We start from the raw sequence: 17,526 nt of genomic DNA on the forward strand, positions 1-17,526 counted from the left end.
ACAGTGTATCATGGTTGAAGGAACGGGGACGACGTCTAAGCTGTAAATGGGGCACCAATTACCAAGCACTTTAGGTATTACACGGTCAGACCTACTGACTTTGCCATTGATTGTTTTAAATTGTCGTGGCTTTTCTCACCCGCGATGACTACAGATAAGTGCAGATTTGAACGGAGGAAGCTACATTTACATAGGAATGGTTTGTACTTGTGACCGTGGTAGTAGCTCCGCCAAGCGATACAACGTATTACAAAGCTTGCTTTTGTCAAAAGTGTAATTCTGAAGGAAGCGCTTCAAAAAGTAGCAGAACGTTTTGCTTTAGCAGAGTCCTGCTGAGAAAAACAGGCAATGAATATGCACAGAATATCGTCCATGTTAAACATCCACGTTTAACAGCTGTAGGTAGTTCTATACGACCCCCCCCCCCTTGTTTACACGGGCCTGCGCAAAAACAGATAACCACCGTAGTACGAATTTTTAAACTCCCATGCAATAAAATGCACTAAGAAATGCATACATTTGTGTCCCCAAAATCTATAACCATCAGAAACAAGCATTGGCATAGCCATCGCCTTTGGGACCTTATAAGTGTTTAGTTATCTAGCACAATATCCTTGGGTGCAACAACATCAACTGTTGCATGCCAAACACTTATAAGGCCCCAAAGGCGAGACCTATTGGCTATGCCAATGCTTGCTTTTTATGGTGTCTTAGCTTGTGACATGACAAGTCATCTTGAAACCTTTGTCAACAAATGGATCCTATGGCTCTCAAGGAACACTGAGCCAAAACCTTTAGGGCTTGTTCGAAAGGGGGCCATAGGAGTCCACATCGAACGACAGAGATGCGTTTCAGTTGACATGGAACGTTGACCGTTTTTCTTCCCATATCCTTAATTCCTTGAATTCTAAATACAATTTGACCATAGAAGAACAGTACACTATTACATCAACTGTACTAAGGACTTAAGATTAGATGACTAACTGCTTCTTGGTTACATGTGTTCCTAACAAAGTAAAGCAATCCAAAAACGCAAGATTGCCAGATAGGTTATTCTGTGTATTAAGATCCACCTGGAGGAATAAGAGCTCACTCCATTAGGGCAAATCTTCCACAAAAGCTCTAACTAGAGGAGTACCCTTAGCAGTCATATGCAAAGCAGCTATGTGGTCTTCTCTCCACACTTTCACCAAACATTGTTTAGATTATGAAGTAAGAAACGACAGACACTTTGCCTGCTCTGTACTTCAAACATTTCAAATATGAAACAGCTTTTCTCCACTCTCACCTCCTCCACATTATTGTTTGGGAATATATTCAAAGGGTAGGAATCTGCATGTAGAAGTATCCATCAAAGATAAAGGTACTTACCTCCAGTAACAATATTTCTGGTGGATATTCTATCTAACATTAGATTCCTCACTGACCCCCACCTACTGGTGGGGAAAATTCATATAACTCCAACCTTTTAATAAGGTACCAAACTAGTTCTGCAGTGCACCAATATGCAAGAGGTTCTCGCAAAAATACCTTGAAGGTTGCAGTAAAAACAGAACTGCTATTGGGATGCCCTACTCGAGGCTTCATGACTCCGATGACATCATCACAACTCCATGCCTGATACCGATACAGTGTTAACGCTACCTGTCAGCACCAGAGAGCTGTTGCAAGCATTTTTCTTAATCAAGCCTTTGACTGGGATATTCAAAGGTGAAGAATCTGCTGGTAAATAGAGTATCCACCAGAAAGCTAGTTACAGAAGGTAAGTAACTTTTTCATTTGTTCTGAAACATGGCTGTGTGCTGTGGAGTCAGTATTTATACTTTGGTTTAAATTCTGAGAAGCATTTTGTTTTGTATTTCTTCCTTTTTTTTTTATAGAAGAGGCATATTGAAGCTCTACCTTTGTATGAACGTGCATTAAAGATTTACGAAGACAGCTTGGGTAGGATGCACCCCAGAGTGGGAGAAACACTGAAGAATTTGGCTGTGCTCAGGTAAGGTTACAGCTTGGGTGTTTTCATCAACTATCTTTGACCAAATGGAGGTGCCACAGACCTAGTGTGTTCTAAGGCCAAATTTGGTCACTGTGAAGACTCTACTTTGCAAAAGTAGGAGTCAATCACTGGAAGATCCTAAATGGAGGACTGTGGACCTGAAGGCTTTAATATAGCACCTACTGAGATCTGCAGGAAACATGGCTATCCAGGGCATACTAAGGCGGTTGCAAACCAACAAGAAATGTTCCATAAAAATCCATGAAAAGAGAGAAATACATTTGGGAGTGTATGGAAAATCTGTGGAAATGCCTTGTACTTCACTTACTCACAATGCTAAAGTAACGGCTACTAAAAACTCATCTAAAATGTTTTATTGACTTAGGTCAAACACAATGGGCCTGATTCATGAAAGTAATTTATCCTTTTCAGTAATTTCCACTTTAGTAAGTTTACTATTTAATGGTATTGACAAACTCGGAATGTAAATTTACTACAAAAGTGTAAGTTACATATCTCCACCCCTGGATATAGCAATTGGCTTACTTTTGTGTGGGTGGCTAACACCCTTCGCTATAGCCCCCCTTGGCCCTCCCTAAATCCTGCTTACTCCTCCCTAATGCCACCCCATTTTGGGGTAAGTCTGCCTCTTTAAAAAGCCACTTCCATGTGGCCCACCCACATTTAATACTAAAAGGTATACTTATGTGTGCTGAGACTCTGCAGTAGAGGCTGAGAACTCTGCACACATGAATTTAGGCAATTGTGGACGTGTAAACTCTGTAGTTTGGGAATAGCACTATGTAGCACGTTTTGTATTACTACAAAATGTACTACAAAGTGCAGTTTGTGAATTAGGCCCAGTGTTTCAAAGCTTTATTGTAAATCACATATTCATAAATGCAGGACTTCGTACCATCTAAACATGGGATATTCATTTCCTAGTTCTATAAACTTAACTACTTTAAAAGACACTGATTGATAGTTGCAAAAGATGGGTTCACATACTTTGCTCAATGCAGATTCAAAATCCATGGAGGAAAGGGATTCGTAATAGGATAAAAACATTGGGTTCCGATACCCCCCACATAACATGTCACTACAGACAGATTGATAAAGCCTTTCCAATCATCTTCATAAAATTTGAGATCACTCACAGAGGTAATCTTACATGGTTTCTAGGGAAGTACTGGCTACATTGGAACATAGTTCAAACAAAAGGGGACGGATAAGGAATGGTCTACAATTTTGGCTGGCGCTACATATATACCAAGAAATTCCAAATTTAAATTAATAGCAACATATATAATACACAGGGCGTATCTATCCCCAGACAAAATGAATAGATATTTTCACATTACCACAGCAGAATGCCCACGCTGTCGGCAGCCCGATGTGGATCTGTTCCACATGCTTTGGTCTTGCACCTCCCTTCAAGGCTACTGGAGAGAGGTTGCTACAGCCCTGGCGCACTGCACCGACACCTCCTTTCCGCCCACATGGGAAATCTGCATCTTAGGGATATATGTCAGATCTAAAAAAAAATACCTAGGTTTAATAACTGCCAAGCGCTTAATTACACAACGGTGGAACCAGGCAGATCCCCCTGAAATGAACAGCTGGAAAAGATCACTTAAGATATGGGCGCAGGCAGAGAGTACAGCGCTACACAGGGTGGAGACAGCTGGGCTCCGCAAGTACCCCATAGCGCAACAATGGGACACCATACTTACGGCCTTCAGTAAGGAAGTAAACAGGGAGGGCAATGACACCTAGCCAGCGACTGCATGATACACTAATTGAAGTTTCCGGGTGGCGGAGAGAGGGATGGCGGCGGATGTCTGCAGCATTCCACTGGATGATACCCCGCGGAGGAGGTATGATGTACTGGAGGCCCTGTTCTTTCCTGCCCCGACGCCTAGTGCTGTGACATTAGCCCCCTACACTCACATGAGTCCGAGTCGAGTCCTGATGAGTCTCCAAGTAGTTATTCATGCAATAACCGGTCCCACACTCAGTAAGGCAATGGTTAACATAATTTTTCCAGATAGCAGCCCTTTAGTTTTGTTGTTCAATATTTTAATTTTAGATAAAATATGTTTTATTGATGTGTCTGTTGTTACAATCATTCATCATTCCTCTTCCTCTCTGGCAAAGCCCGCTTCGTTGTAATATATCGAACAGGCCACATGTATAGGTCTCCAGCGCCTGATAACGTTGTGTCCATTTGACACAAAGGACTTAAATAATGTGGGCAATATTAGCATGTGAAGTTAGCAACATGTCCCTTTGTTCTCTTTTTATTTCTACTCTAGCATAGGCACTTGGAAGCTGCAGAGATATGTGGTGGGCAGGCAATCGCAACAATGTATGTGAAATTGTCTATTAGCGATAAGCTGATGTGAGAATATGCATGTGAAGCCGTGCTGCTGCAATAGGAACAGCTATTCTATTATACTGTTGTTATGATGACGTTACATGTGGATATATACTGTATTCTTCACATTTTGCTTTGCCATGTATTGTAAGAGAATGGAATAATATGAAAAAGACCAATAAAGATATTTAAGAAAAAAAAAATTTGTTCAAACAAAAGGGACGGGTCCCTAATCAAATCCACTAGATCCAACTGCAGTCATATATTTAGTAAAACCATTAGATTTTTAGAAAAACCCTCACCCACCAACCTAGTTGGTGGCATTCTTTATCATCGGCTTACTACCTACGGTGCCTAGTGCATCCTAGGTGTGCGTCGATGCCTGAATACAGCGGAGCGGGTTTTGTTGTGCAAGGCAGTGAAACAAAAGTGAATTTAAAATTGTCTCAAGGATCCCCTTCCAATTAGGAAAATAAAGTTTTAATAATGGGGTCCTAGGACAAGGTTAAAAGCTAAGTGTGGATGCTTATAAGATATAATTGGTCTTGAACATCCTTTGATTGGTCTACATGTTTCAGCCATGGGAGGGAGTGCTCATTCCTGTATGTTTTTCTGTGGCATTCAGACACTTACAAGACTTTGTCTTCATATTGTTTGTCTCTAGTGTGTGACAACAGGCTCCGCCCCTCACCGGGATCCATATCACTTGATTTTATTGTGATTCACGCAAGAGAACTTCCTTTCACTTTAGCTATGTTTTTATTGACTCTGCATTTAGCGGATTATCCACCCTCTTCTCTGCCATAATTGTTTTTTTAAAGGAGTCCTATATTGATCACGCATTTTGACAAATGAGAGGTTAGACCTATGAGATGGTCATTAGCCTCTTGAATCACGCAACATAAAGGAACTTTGCATGCTTAATTACAAGAGATACTTTCCTCGCAAATGGCTTCTGAAATAATAGTTATAATGACAATAAGAGGGGTATTACTACGTAAGTTGCGGCTTGCATGACTCGCGGTGGTTCGTGCGCGGGGAAATTAAAAAAATTAATTAAAAAATTTACCTTACCGGGTCCCGCGCCGCCTCCGCTCCTGGCCGGGTCACGTGCCCACGTTTTCCAGCTGCTTTCAGGAACAGGAAGCAGGCATCCTCCCTCCCCTCCCCTAAGCCAATAACAACGCTGCAATGGCAGTGTTGTGATTGGTGTGGACGGCGTAGTTTACCTACTGAGAAAGCTGAAACCCTCCATTCTGCCACAATATTTCGGGTCAGTGATGCAAGCTGTACTGTTATCTAATCTGGAAGGCAGAAATGTAGTATGGAAGGGTATCCTTTAATCCTCCATCGCTTCTCTCAGGGCTGTCCTTCATGGTGTGGGCCATTTAGTCACCGGAGACACAAAATCAGCGCATTAACCTCATCATAAGAGAATTTCACTGTCTGTCCTCAGGAAGCTAGAATTAAATTTAAAATAGCTTGCATTAGCCTAAATGCTCTTTACACCTGCCCCCTTCTTATCAAAAAGATGCATTGCATATCACACAATGCCTAAGATCAACAAAGCGTAAGACCCACTTATTAGCTAGAAAAACTACAACCATGAATCAAGAATTCCCATTGTGGATCATGACTCCCGAACATATCCGGGTGAAGACACCAGAACATATCAGGGTGAAGACACCAGAACATATCAGGGTGAAGACAACGGAACATAATAGGGTGAAGACAACAGAACATATCAGGGTGAAGACAACGGAACATATCAGGGCGGAGACACCAGAACATATCAGGGTGAAGACACCAGAACATATCAGGGTGAAGACACCAGAACATAATAGGGTCACTCTGAACCTCCTGACATTCAGAAGGGACATAAAGATCCACTTTTCATACTCGACCTCTCAAACCATCCCTTCCTCTTAATACTTGTCTTTCCCATTACTTTATGCATTTCATGATCCTCAGATGACACCCTATGTTACATGTATCCAATGTCATCTTAGCTAGTATAGAGCGATCCGCTGCCTTGGCGGCTAGGACTCTGCTACATGTGTTCTACAGATAAATACAAAATTAAGTAAATGGGCTCACGAGTTCTCAGACACAATGGGGAAAACTGATTCTGCGTCGGGATCGCCTCCCTCTTCGTTAGTAGAGTGCCATCCGGCCCTACCATGATACGACCTCCGCCCGATAGGTCCCGTTGTCTGAGTCGCTGTTCTCCAGTAGAGCTCTGCCGGTTTCTTTGCCGTATGCTCCTCCTCTTCTGTTCCTGCCATCCGTGGTTGTGGTCCTGCCCAGCCAGGCCCAACGAGTCCATCCATTCCACCAACTCCTGCGGAGTACCAAAGAAATGGACCCTGTCCTCTTATTGTACTTGGAGCCGGACTGGAAACATTAGGCTGTATTTGTTATGGAGGTCCCGCAGTTGTCACTTGACGTCTAGGAAGTCATTTCTCAGGTCTTGTACCATTTTGATGTAGTCAGGGTAGATGTGAATGGCCTGATTTTCGAACTTGAGTGGACCATTGGTGCGAATAAATTGGAAGATCGTGTACCGGTCTCTGAAGTTAAACAAACGTGCAATCATCGCTCTAGGTGGGGCTCCTGGTTTAGGTAGGGGTCCGAGGGTGCAGCGGGCCCTTTCTATCGCGAACATCTTAGAGAGCCTAAGGTTTGGGAGTGCAGAGCCAATCCATTCCTCGAGAAACAGGTCCGCTGCTGGCCCCTCCGATTTTTCTGGAAAGCCCAAAAAGCGGAGGTTGTTCCTCCTCGATCGCCCCTCAGCATCGTCTGCCCTATCTTCCAGCCGTGCTGTGTGCTCCTGGAGCGCAGAAACTGTCACACGCAGTTGTTGGACTTTGGTCTGTAGTGTGCTCAGGTCCCACTCCGTGGTGGTAACTCTGACTGCCACTTTCCGTAAATCTAGGCGCAGATGGTTGATGTCCATGGCCATCCCGTCCATTTTTGACTCCAGTGCCGTTTGTGATTCCCTTATGGCCGCCAGAATGTCGGACGTGTCACGGGCCACTGAACCATGATGAGGTGTCTGTTCCTGGTCAGGTCTAATGCGGTCAGCGGAGGTAGGACCCGGTACTGTGTACTGCATGATTTTGTTGTACTGGGCGCCTCTGTGGGTTCTATCTTTCCCCATAGCCGGTGTGAAGGTTGCAGGGTTATCTCTAGGGTGTGCTCCCTCGCTTGCCAGGGATGCCAGCACCGGCACGATGTTCACCCGGGGATAGTCGCACCCACGTCCTGTGTCGTCCCTGGGTTGGGACACTCCATCACAGAGGGCCACCAGCCGCTCCCCTGACCCTCCCCCTGTTCTGGGCCTCTCACCAGATCTTCAGACCGGCTCTTCAGGTCCACGGCCGGTCAGTGCCTCCACCGCACCTTACAGCGATTGTTCCAGCCGCCGCCTACGTCCGCAGAGCGCGCGGCCCGCTGTCACAGCCAATGTCTCCTCACGGGAGGGGGCAGACTCACCATCAGAATTGGGGTCCCCAGTCCCCCCAGCCAGATGTCCTCCAGGCAATACTATGGTCTCCCAGTGGCTGGGATAGGCGTCCGTAGCAGGCCTTACCAGTCAGATGCGGCCCAAATTGCACCGCTCCCAAGCTTCAAGCATGCATACCGGTGGGGGCCCCAGTCACTTGTAGGATCTCCAGTTTCGTGTTTCTCCCCCACAGTCCGGCTCGGCCTCCAGTGAGCCTTTACAAGGTGAGACAGGCCGAGGCCGCCATCCCAAAGCGCTGCATTCCACCGGGGGTCCAAGGCAATTGTCACCAGGCCGCGGCCCCGTTCCATGAGCGTCCGATCCACAGCGTCGAGGCCCCGCCTTCCCCAGCGCCAGGATCTGTCATGCGCCACAGGGGGCCGAGAGGGCAGGGTGCACACCCGCGCAGCCCCGGGCTCGCGTAGAGCTGACACCCGGGCCGCCGGCGTTCCCCTCAGCCCAGTGGTCCGTCTCCATTCTCAAGCCACCGGATCCGCCGCTGCCTCCCCCAGTCTCGACAGCACAGGGTGAGGCCTCGGAGACGTCCCGGGCCCGAGCCCTCTCTCCCTTCGCACTCCGGAGCAGTTTATCGCGGCCTGCTGTCTCCTGGGTCAGGCCGGGGCCGCCATTTTGTCTGGTAGGACTCCAGGGGGATAGAAGTCGGTTTCTCCGGCGGCGGGTCTATTTCACTCGCTCCGATCGGGATCCTCAGAGCCGGGGGGCTAGTGACCACACCGTCATCCGCTTCAGTCAACACGCATACACAGACATCACCCAAAGATTACACTGACACTTTATTTGTGGGTGAAGAACTGCTGCAGGTTTATTTCATACAACACAGTATGATAATAAAATTGGGTTATCTTACGGGCGATCCAGGGCAGGCAGCCCCTTGCTGCCCGCCCGCCTGGTGAGCCAGCACACACGGTGGGTCGATGCCCGGCAGTGTGGCACATAAATATCTGCAGATCATCCACTGGGTCACGTGATCTGCCTCCTACTCCCGCCCCTTCCGACAGGGGCGGAGCGTGTTGTGGCCACCCCCGGTTGGTCAGGCCCCCCAACCGCCCGAAGGACTAACGGGGCGCCGTCGCGGTCTTCCCAGAACCCCCTTCGGCTCCTGGACCTTGGCTCGGGCACCCTTACTGTGCCGGACAGGGGTACCCTTACTGTACCGCCTGTCGCAGAGGTACCCTTACTGTACCAGTCTGCATCCAGATCGCCCTGTAACTCCGCCTGCAACGCAAAAAAGAAAAATTAAGCATTCCAATAACGCGCTGAGCCTGACACGCGGGGTAAGAGGAAAGGGTGGGAGAACGCGTGTCCAGGCTGGGTGCGGCGCGCAGGAGACAGAGGAGGAACTGGGCGAGAGAGCCCACTAAGTAGGGAGTAAGCCGCGCCCCCCGCCCCCAGCTCCACGCGATAGGGGTTTTTCCCAAGTGGGCGTAGGCCTCGCGCGCGAGGCAGCAAGGGGGGGGGGGGGAAGGCTCCGACGGGCGGCCACTAGAATGCTGCCCTGCTGATGTCCCACTGCTTGGGACGCGGGCAGCGGCATAGTGACCACACCGTCATCCGCTTCAGTCAACACGCATACACAGACATCACCCAAAGATTACACTGACACTTTATTTGTGGGTGAAGAACTGCTGCAGGTTTATTTCATACAACACAGTATGATAATAAAATTGGGTTATCTTACGGGCGATCCAGGGCAGGCAGCCCCTTGCTGCCCGCCCGCCTGGTGAGCCAGCACACACGGTGGGTCGATGCCCGGCAGTGTGGCACATAAATATCTGCAGATCATCCACTGGGTCACGTGATCTGCCTCCTACTCCCGCCCCTTCCGACAGGGGCGGAGCGTGTTGTGGCCACCCCCGGTTGGTCAGGCCCCCCAACCGCCCGAAGGACTAACGGGGCGCCGTCGCGGTCTTCCCAGAACCCCCTTCGGCTCCTGGACCTTGGCTCGGGCACCCTTACTGTGCCGGACAGGGGTACCCTTACTGTACCGCCTGTCGCAGAGGTACCCTTACTGTACCAGTCTGCATCCAGATCGCCCTGTAACTCCGCCACAGCTCTGGGGAGGCTACCGTCGCTGCCAGAGCCCCCCTTCCTCCTTTCGCTGTTTATGGGTGCCCGCCCCTGCGAGCCAGCTTTTAGTGGGCTAAATAATGGGTCCTGTTCTGTAACCGTAAATATACGGCATTAAGTTGCAACATTACTCAGAAGCCCAGGGCAGACTAACCACGAATGACTCTAGGCCCCAATGCCGCTCAGCTGAGGCGTGACTGGAGTTACTAGCCTCATAAGCGATGCCACTGCAGATCTTCCTATCGTAATTATGGGAAGATCTAGCACCTACAAATGGAGTCAGAACTAAACCATAGCTGAATTCGTCAATCCATCGCTTCCCTTCATAACCTAGCACTAAGGTGTTGATTTCCGCTTTGTCTACACAGGGATGTATAGATAGCGGCATGGTACCTAAAACACAGCTGCTGCTGCGGGCAATTGCATGATTTCTTTAGCAGGACAGAAGTTTTTTTTTTTTTTTTTTTTTTTTTTGTAACTGCTAAATGGACGTCTGCTTCTTGCATGACTCCGGATAAAGCCGATATGGCTGACTGAGCTGCCGAAGGTACATCGCTCAGCTCGAGGACCCAAATTTGTGAACGTTTCCCCCCCTCCCTGGCTCCAAGGAAGTGCTGGGCGAGAAGAGTAACACCTAAATCTGATTTTCAGGCTGGAAATATGGCATCGGTAACAGGGCATTGGTGAAATAGGCGCTTATGGACCTGCCATCCCCTTAATACTTTCCAATTGGCCAATTTGGGTGCCAACTGGCACGGAATTGTGTTCCCAACAGCTACAGCACCATAAGCAGGGTGAAGGTAACGTGTGAGTTAACCCCTTCACCTACGTATATAAACACAAGCTGACATCACTGTTACCTGACTTTGCTCCCTTTCACATCGTATTAGTCTATTGTTTACTACAACCGGCCCATATCTTAGCAACATCTCCCGGTTTTGGCCTCTCTACTTGCAAATTAAGTTACCTTAAATTGGACGATAGAGTCTTATACTAGTCCCGCTGTTATCCCACTCTTTCCTTACTCTCCACTGGGACAGCGTATCCAATTCCTTGCTTGTTGAATAGCAGCTAGCTTTGGACTATATTGCTGCTGAAAGGAGTTAATATCTTTGCCTACAGTCCTCGACTTCGGATAGAGCCAATACGACTGACTGAGCTGCCGAAGAATACGTTTACTGCAAATTGACCAATATCTCATCAACATCTCCTTGTTTTAGCCTTTCTACTGCCAATAATGACCTAGCATTCTTGGGATCTATCGTAACTAACCAGGTAATGCAGGTTTAATGAATATTTTTGAAATTAAGTTACAGTAAATAGGTGATCGAGTCTTATTCTAGCTTTGTTGCTCAATGGTTCGTATAAACTCAAACTAAGATAAATATTATTGAAATATTTCGGTTCATTCCTACTTTTTAATTTACTTATAATTAAAGTTTATCACCTGAAAGCGATACCACAACCGCCCTGGCTAAAGCGCGGGGGACTTTTGGTTGCAGGGGCTTGCCCCCCAAGTGTATATCTGGACCTGTTTCTATATATTGCCTTCAGCTGATACTCCTGCAGGCCTAACCCTTGGCTTTGGTGCCCGGCTCAGTGTGCTGATGGCTGGTGTTTGATCAAACGCTTGATCAACCATAAAAATGTATGCCTGTGTAATATGTACCTTTCATGCACAGCTATTACCAATAAATTGTAACATGTATTAGCAAAAAGTGGGGGCCAAGTACTCCTGGTGCTGAATAACAGATGGTTATTGCTCTCCAACTCAATGGTACTCATTTTATCCATCTCCGAATGATACCAGGCTGGAAAGACCCATAGGGATCAGAACTGTGGCCAAACCCAGGCCATTATAATCCCCTAGGCCACCAGGCCCGACTCTACAATTTAGCACACTTCTGGCACCCTTTGCTGTACACGTTGCACTAATGACATTCTCCGGAAACGACTTTATGTTCCCAACTTCTAGCCACAACACATTTACTAGAAATGTTTTACGTTTTCATGATGCAAAATTGGTGTTTTTTTTTTTTTTTTTTTTTTTTCTTCCTGGTTTTTTAAGGGTGTCAGCTCCCCACTACAGTCCTCCGCTCTATCCACTGAGCAATCGAAGGCTCATGAGAACTGAAAACAAACAAAGCCTGCATATCCCTCCACGTCCTGTGTACAAAAGCGCCACTTTCCAAAAACGCAATAAGCAATCAATAACGTAGTCCTTTAACAGGACTTAATTATGTATTGAGGGTTGCATGGTGGTGTCTGCGTGAGTTTAGATTTTTTTAAATCCCCCCAGCCAGAAGTCAACTTCCTCCCCCACGTAACTATGGTTGTACGGGCAGGGGATGCTGTTTAATAGAAGCATCCTGTAACATGGCGAATCTTGAATGGAGATAATCTGGATTGAGGGGAGGTTTGTAATGTGCCCATAATTGCAGTCACTGCACCCCATGTGGGGTGACCCATACACAGCCCCTCCTGCTTCCTTGCTATTGTCCTAGCCCCGGTAACCCTACCTGCTGACCAACATGACCCTTGGTGCTGCCAGCACAGAAAGTCACCGAAACTACTGCCGCAAAATACCTATGGTGTCAAACAGAACTTATTTTACGATATATTGGAGACACAGGCGGCTGCTGTAGAGATCTAGCCGAGTCAGTCCAGGCGGGGGCTATCAACTAACCGGCTTGCACAGGGGGGGATGCTCCTACTGAAAACATGTGTGAGTAATATCTGGTGCAGCTCCTACCAGGATTAGCAGCAGCGCGTGCTGGACCTGTCCAAAGAACGCGCAACCCGCTCATGGGGCGCAGGATGAGCGTTGTGCGCACATTTGCTCGCAAAGTGCTCCAGAAATTACCCCTCTCCACCAGATGTATCTTTCTTGAATGACTGACAGGCGAAACCAAGGCAACCAGCAACAGCTGTATTTCCAAACAAATCATTCATAGTCTGTGGAAACTGTATACAGTGAGGGGCTGGGCACAACTTCCTAAAAACTTACAGTGAACTCAAAGAACAAGGATGTATCGTTTATAACAGTGGCTGCTGCGAGGTAATGTCCGGGCGGGGAGGGGGCTGATGCTTATTGGTAGGGGCTGTTTGTCTCTACTAGAGATAATTGCCCGACGTTGTAAGTCATAAACGCAAATCCTACTTAAAAAGAGTGAACTCAATTGAAAATATGTATTCGTCACTTCAAAATCAGTTAGTGGTCAATAAACCACCCGTAGGTCAAACCCAAACACTATACGTATCGATAATTCAGATCAGAATAATAACTACATTATCATCTATAGTTTGGCAACATTTCCATTTTCAAGAACAAAACGTAGTGGCGCACAACCGTTTGAGAAGCTCCAAGCATGTTCATAGTACATTAACCTAGGAAAGAAATCGTTCCGGGCTTTTTAATTTGTATTCATGCATTAATGTGTATATAGGGGAACCGCCTTTAGAAAATAACCTCGTTGTTTGAAAGCACGTGTTTCATTTGGAATTACCGGCTATCGATTCAACGTGAACACTCGTACTCCTACCTTCTAAACTTTTTCATATTGTAACCCTGGGCAAATCACTATCACTGTGCCTGTAAACCTCATTTAGGGACAACCCAAGGTAGCAGTTGGTATCTTTGGCTAGCTCTTTCGACCCATGGCATTGACTAACGCTGTCATTCCAGGGTTTATAAAGGGTAAGAATGGCTATCTCAGCCTTGCTTACATAGTGTAGTGTTGCCATTTCCCCACCCTTTCAGTGTGGAAATATGGATTTTTCTGGTCAGTTATGTCCCCTATCTTGGACCCCAACGGTTCCATGTGCATGTCACAAGTGCATGTATGTTCCCTCCAGTTCCAGTTATGAAGACGCAAATACATGTGCGTCCACCGTCAACATGTCCTCTGTCAGATCCGCCATGAATAGGCCGGATATTCCATTCCTAAATATGAAAGGCCACCGGCTTTATATGGTTCACTTATGCCATTTTACAGTCCAGGCAAGTAGGCCCTGATCCTGTCATCAAACTCCTCTTGCTTTCTGCCTCTGAAACCTCGAGTCTGAGCCTGCATCTGTGACCATGAACTTTGTCTCATTCTCTGCGCGGCTCACGAAGCCTGACATCAGCCTATTCTCTGCCAAGAACTGTATTTCACCTTCGAATTATCTGCTTCCCCCTCAGCCGATGCATTCCTGCCTAGTAGTTTAAGTAAACATTCTTCCAGTTACCAAGCAAAAGGCCCGGCTTCTCTGTCCTCATGCAAGTAATTCATAGCCCTGTTACCATGGAATATTCCTACCCCCTCGCATTCAGTGTAGACACTTAGACGCTTGTACACGCACGCACAGTCAGTATAGAATAGATTCTGTCCGAGAGTCCTTCTTTTGTGGATAACATAGTTCTTTAAACATAGGATGTTAGATATGATTTGGGATTAGGTTGACTTGACCCCCCAGACTTTTTGTCTCCACATGTAGAGCTAAATGTCAAGTCCCCTTCACCCCCTAGTTACACGTCAATTACACGTCATGCTGCTGCGCGCGCATCTAGGCCAAGTATTATCTTATAGATCCACCTATATATGACATCATAACCAATTATGTTCCTTTTTACTCCTTATTACACCCATTTTTTGGTTACGCAGATAAATCGTCATTTTCCTTATCAATTGTTACGCCTACTGCATTCGCTTCATTGTAATGTATGTACTATAAAAGTTACTTCTTGTCAATAAAGTATGTACTTCACTTCCTGAACCCCCGTGGTGATGGAACTTGGAGCATCCGATTATAATCGATCACTGGAATAAAGCCCATTCCGAACCTCTAATATCACGGATTCTGCCTCTCATTTTACTGAGCTATTTTATAATGTTTCTGTATCAAATTCAGTCCCGGTAAAGGAATTTTTATTTACCACATGATGGCGCCCGAACAGGGACACTTTCTCATCTCACGCGCCGGCGGTGAGTAGCAGGCCCGTTCTCCTGCCACAGCTGGACGGACAATAACGCGTACCAGCAGGATTTCCTGTATCTCCCTCCGGTCAAGCGGGGGCGACTGAGACTGCGATCAACACCCAGACGAGGCGGTGAGAAGTGCGAAGTATCCCGACCAGAGCCTAGCTGAGAGAGCAAGATCCGAGGTATACAGAGACCCACCAGTTCGAAGTCAAGCCCAGTTTCTGACGAGGCGAGTCGAGTCCAGTCCGGTTCAAGTTCAAGTTACCGAGGCCTTCTGTTTCCGAAGCTACCCGGTGAGTACCATTACTGGGGAGGCATTTCTGACGTGCACATAGGTTGTGCCGGTCAAGACGGGTTTGGGTACACAAATCCGGTCTGCACTGTTTTAGCAGTGTATCTGTACTGTTTAGCAGTATATCAAGTATTCCGAAGTATCTAGTTAGTGTCAAGAATTAAGCGTGGTGATTAGTTATGCAGACGATCATCATTGTTGTTTCAGTTAAAGGTTTAATGTTTTAATGTTTAATGTGTTAAACGTCCTGCATATTGTGGTATGAATGGTTGTTCATTATTGTGCTTTTGTATTTAGTGTGTTCAAGATTAAGTATCAGATCAGATTGTCAATATGCCGCTCTTTTCGAAATTAAGACAGATCACTACTAGAAAAGGGGTACTCGAAGAAGCCGTCCCTATTCCTCCTAGGGATACTCCAGGGCACTTCATGTATCACAAACATGGCTTAGACGCTATATTATTTCTTGATTTATGGGTAGACTACACCAAGGGATTACCAGAAAGTCAGAGGTGGCCCGCAGCGGGAACCTGGGATGCAGAGTGCATCATGAAAGTCGAGGAAGAGTTATGGAAAAGGAAAGTCAGACAGTCACAGAAAGACGCCGTTGAGTTATGGCGTAAAGAATCTCATAGACGTACGGAAAAAGCACGTAGACAGGAAGAGAAGAGTAAAGAAAGTTCAAACAAAGATCGAGAAAATCTATTAATTGAGGAAGGTATCCGAGTGAAATCAGAACAAGTAGACAGACAAAGAAATGCCCTTATGAATGGTATGTATCCCCTTCTGGCCGAAGGATTACCTAAGGCTACTCCAGAGATACCGAAAGACTTGCCACCCCCATTATTCCCAATCAAGGTACATCCTAAGGGGCATCCTAGAACCGCAGAAGATGTTTTTCTTTCCTCACATTTAGATGACGCAGCTCCCGAGTATGCTAATTCCGCCCCACATAGACCGCATACCAGGGAGGTCCAACGCCAAGATCCAGCACCCGTATCCCTACAGCAACAAATCGAGTCACAAGTTCCGGCAAGCACATCTGTTTCTGCATCTGTTCCTACAGGTACTTCTATAGCTGTGTCCACACCTATAGTTGCTGTGTCACGTTCGACGAATCCTTTCACACCCGACGCCCCAGATGGGGCCACGGGAGGTGCTACCAATATTTTTTCTACGCCACCTAGAATAAATAAACTTACTTTTCAAGAGTCAGCGCATTCACGTACACCCAAATTCGTAAGTGCCCGTGCGCTTAAAGAACTTCTTGTAGATTGTAGATATGACCCGGTGCCCGGTATAGAGGACGAAATGATCCTGGCATCATTGCGTATCAGACGAGCCGCAGTGTATTTAGCGAAGTTACCAGGAATGACTGCGCATCTAGATAAAATATACCATTTTGTCCAAACAGGGCGAGATCCAGAATGTATTTACAGAGCTATGGAATACCAGAAAGTAGAGATACAGGGGGAACTGTTACGTTTCCTCATAAACTGTGTGATCAGAAATGTAGACCGACCGGGGGTAGATCCGGATGCAATACAAATTCTTACAAGGTGGAGCCAGAATATATCAGAAGGGAGACACGATAAGCAAAATTGTATAATAGCCATGTGCCGAAAGATCCGTAAAGAAATAGAACGCCTACACGAAGAGAGATTAGAGGCAGACGAGTTCGAACAAAGCGAGGAAGAAGGGTCAGGACTGCCCGCAGGACAGTCGGACACCATAGCCTATGTAGGTAGAGGAAGACCTTGTAATAGGAATCAGACTAGATGTCATACTGACTCAATACGTCCGATATGTCCAGATAATGACAGGAATTTCCAAATACCTATAATTAATATAAGGTCTAACGAGCATTCGTTCCAAACCGCCGACAAACTACTCCGAGAACGAAGGGGTTATCATTTTCTCGATTCTATGGACGAACAAGATTTAGCAAGGGCAGCTGTCCATTGGGTGGACAGTCCCGGAAAATATAGTGATGATACAGTAGTACGCACATTTTTGAATCTTACCCCAGATGAACAGAGGTTAGCTGGGATTTATATGATTCAACAACTCATTATACTATATCGGAGTCAGCATTCGGACCCTGGTCCCTTACCCGACATATTGACTGAATTGCTTATGAATAAATGGAGAGGTCCAGGTACTAAATTAATTAAAGAAATTCTAGAATCAAGAAAGCAGTATATTCTTTTTGTATGCTCAGAGCATGTCTCATTGCCTGTCAAGGAAAGAACCACGTATCACATGGATAGACAGAATCCCTTACGAGAAGTGCACCCAATAAAA

The 17,526-nt window shown here is 46.5% G+C and overlaps 1 protein-coding gene across 1 annotated transcript in view; it reads left to right on the forward strand.

The window, feature by feature from the left end:
• Window positions 1-17,526, forward strand: part of NPHP3 (nephrocystin 3) — a 342,323-nt gene that overhangs the window by 306,967 nt on the left and 17,830 nt on the right. Inside the window, exon 27 of the mRNA XM_085630683.1 lies at window positions 1,881-1,996. Within this exon, the coding sequence (XP_085486809.1) occupies window positions 1,881-1,996 (116 nt within the window). The remainder of the gene's footprint in view (window positions 1-1,880; window positions 1,997-17,526) is intronic.

Source organism: Triturus cristatus, chromosome 10 (genome assembly GCF_964204655.1).
Source record: "Triturus cristatus chromosome 10, aTriCri1.1, whole genome shotgun sequence".
Classification (NCBI taxonomy): domain Eukaryota; kingdom Metazoa; phylum Chordata; class Amphibia; order Caudata; family Salamandridae; genus Triturus; species Triturus cristatus.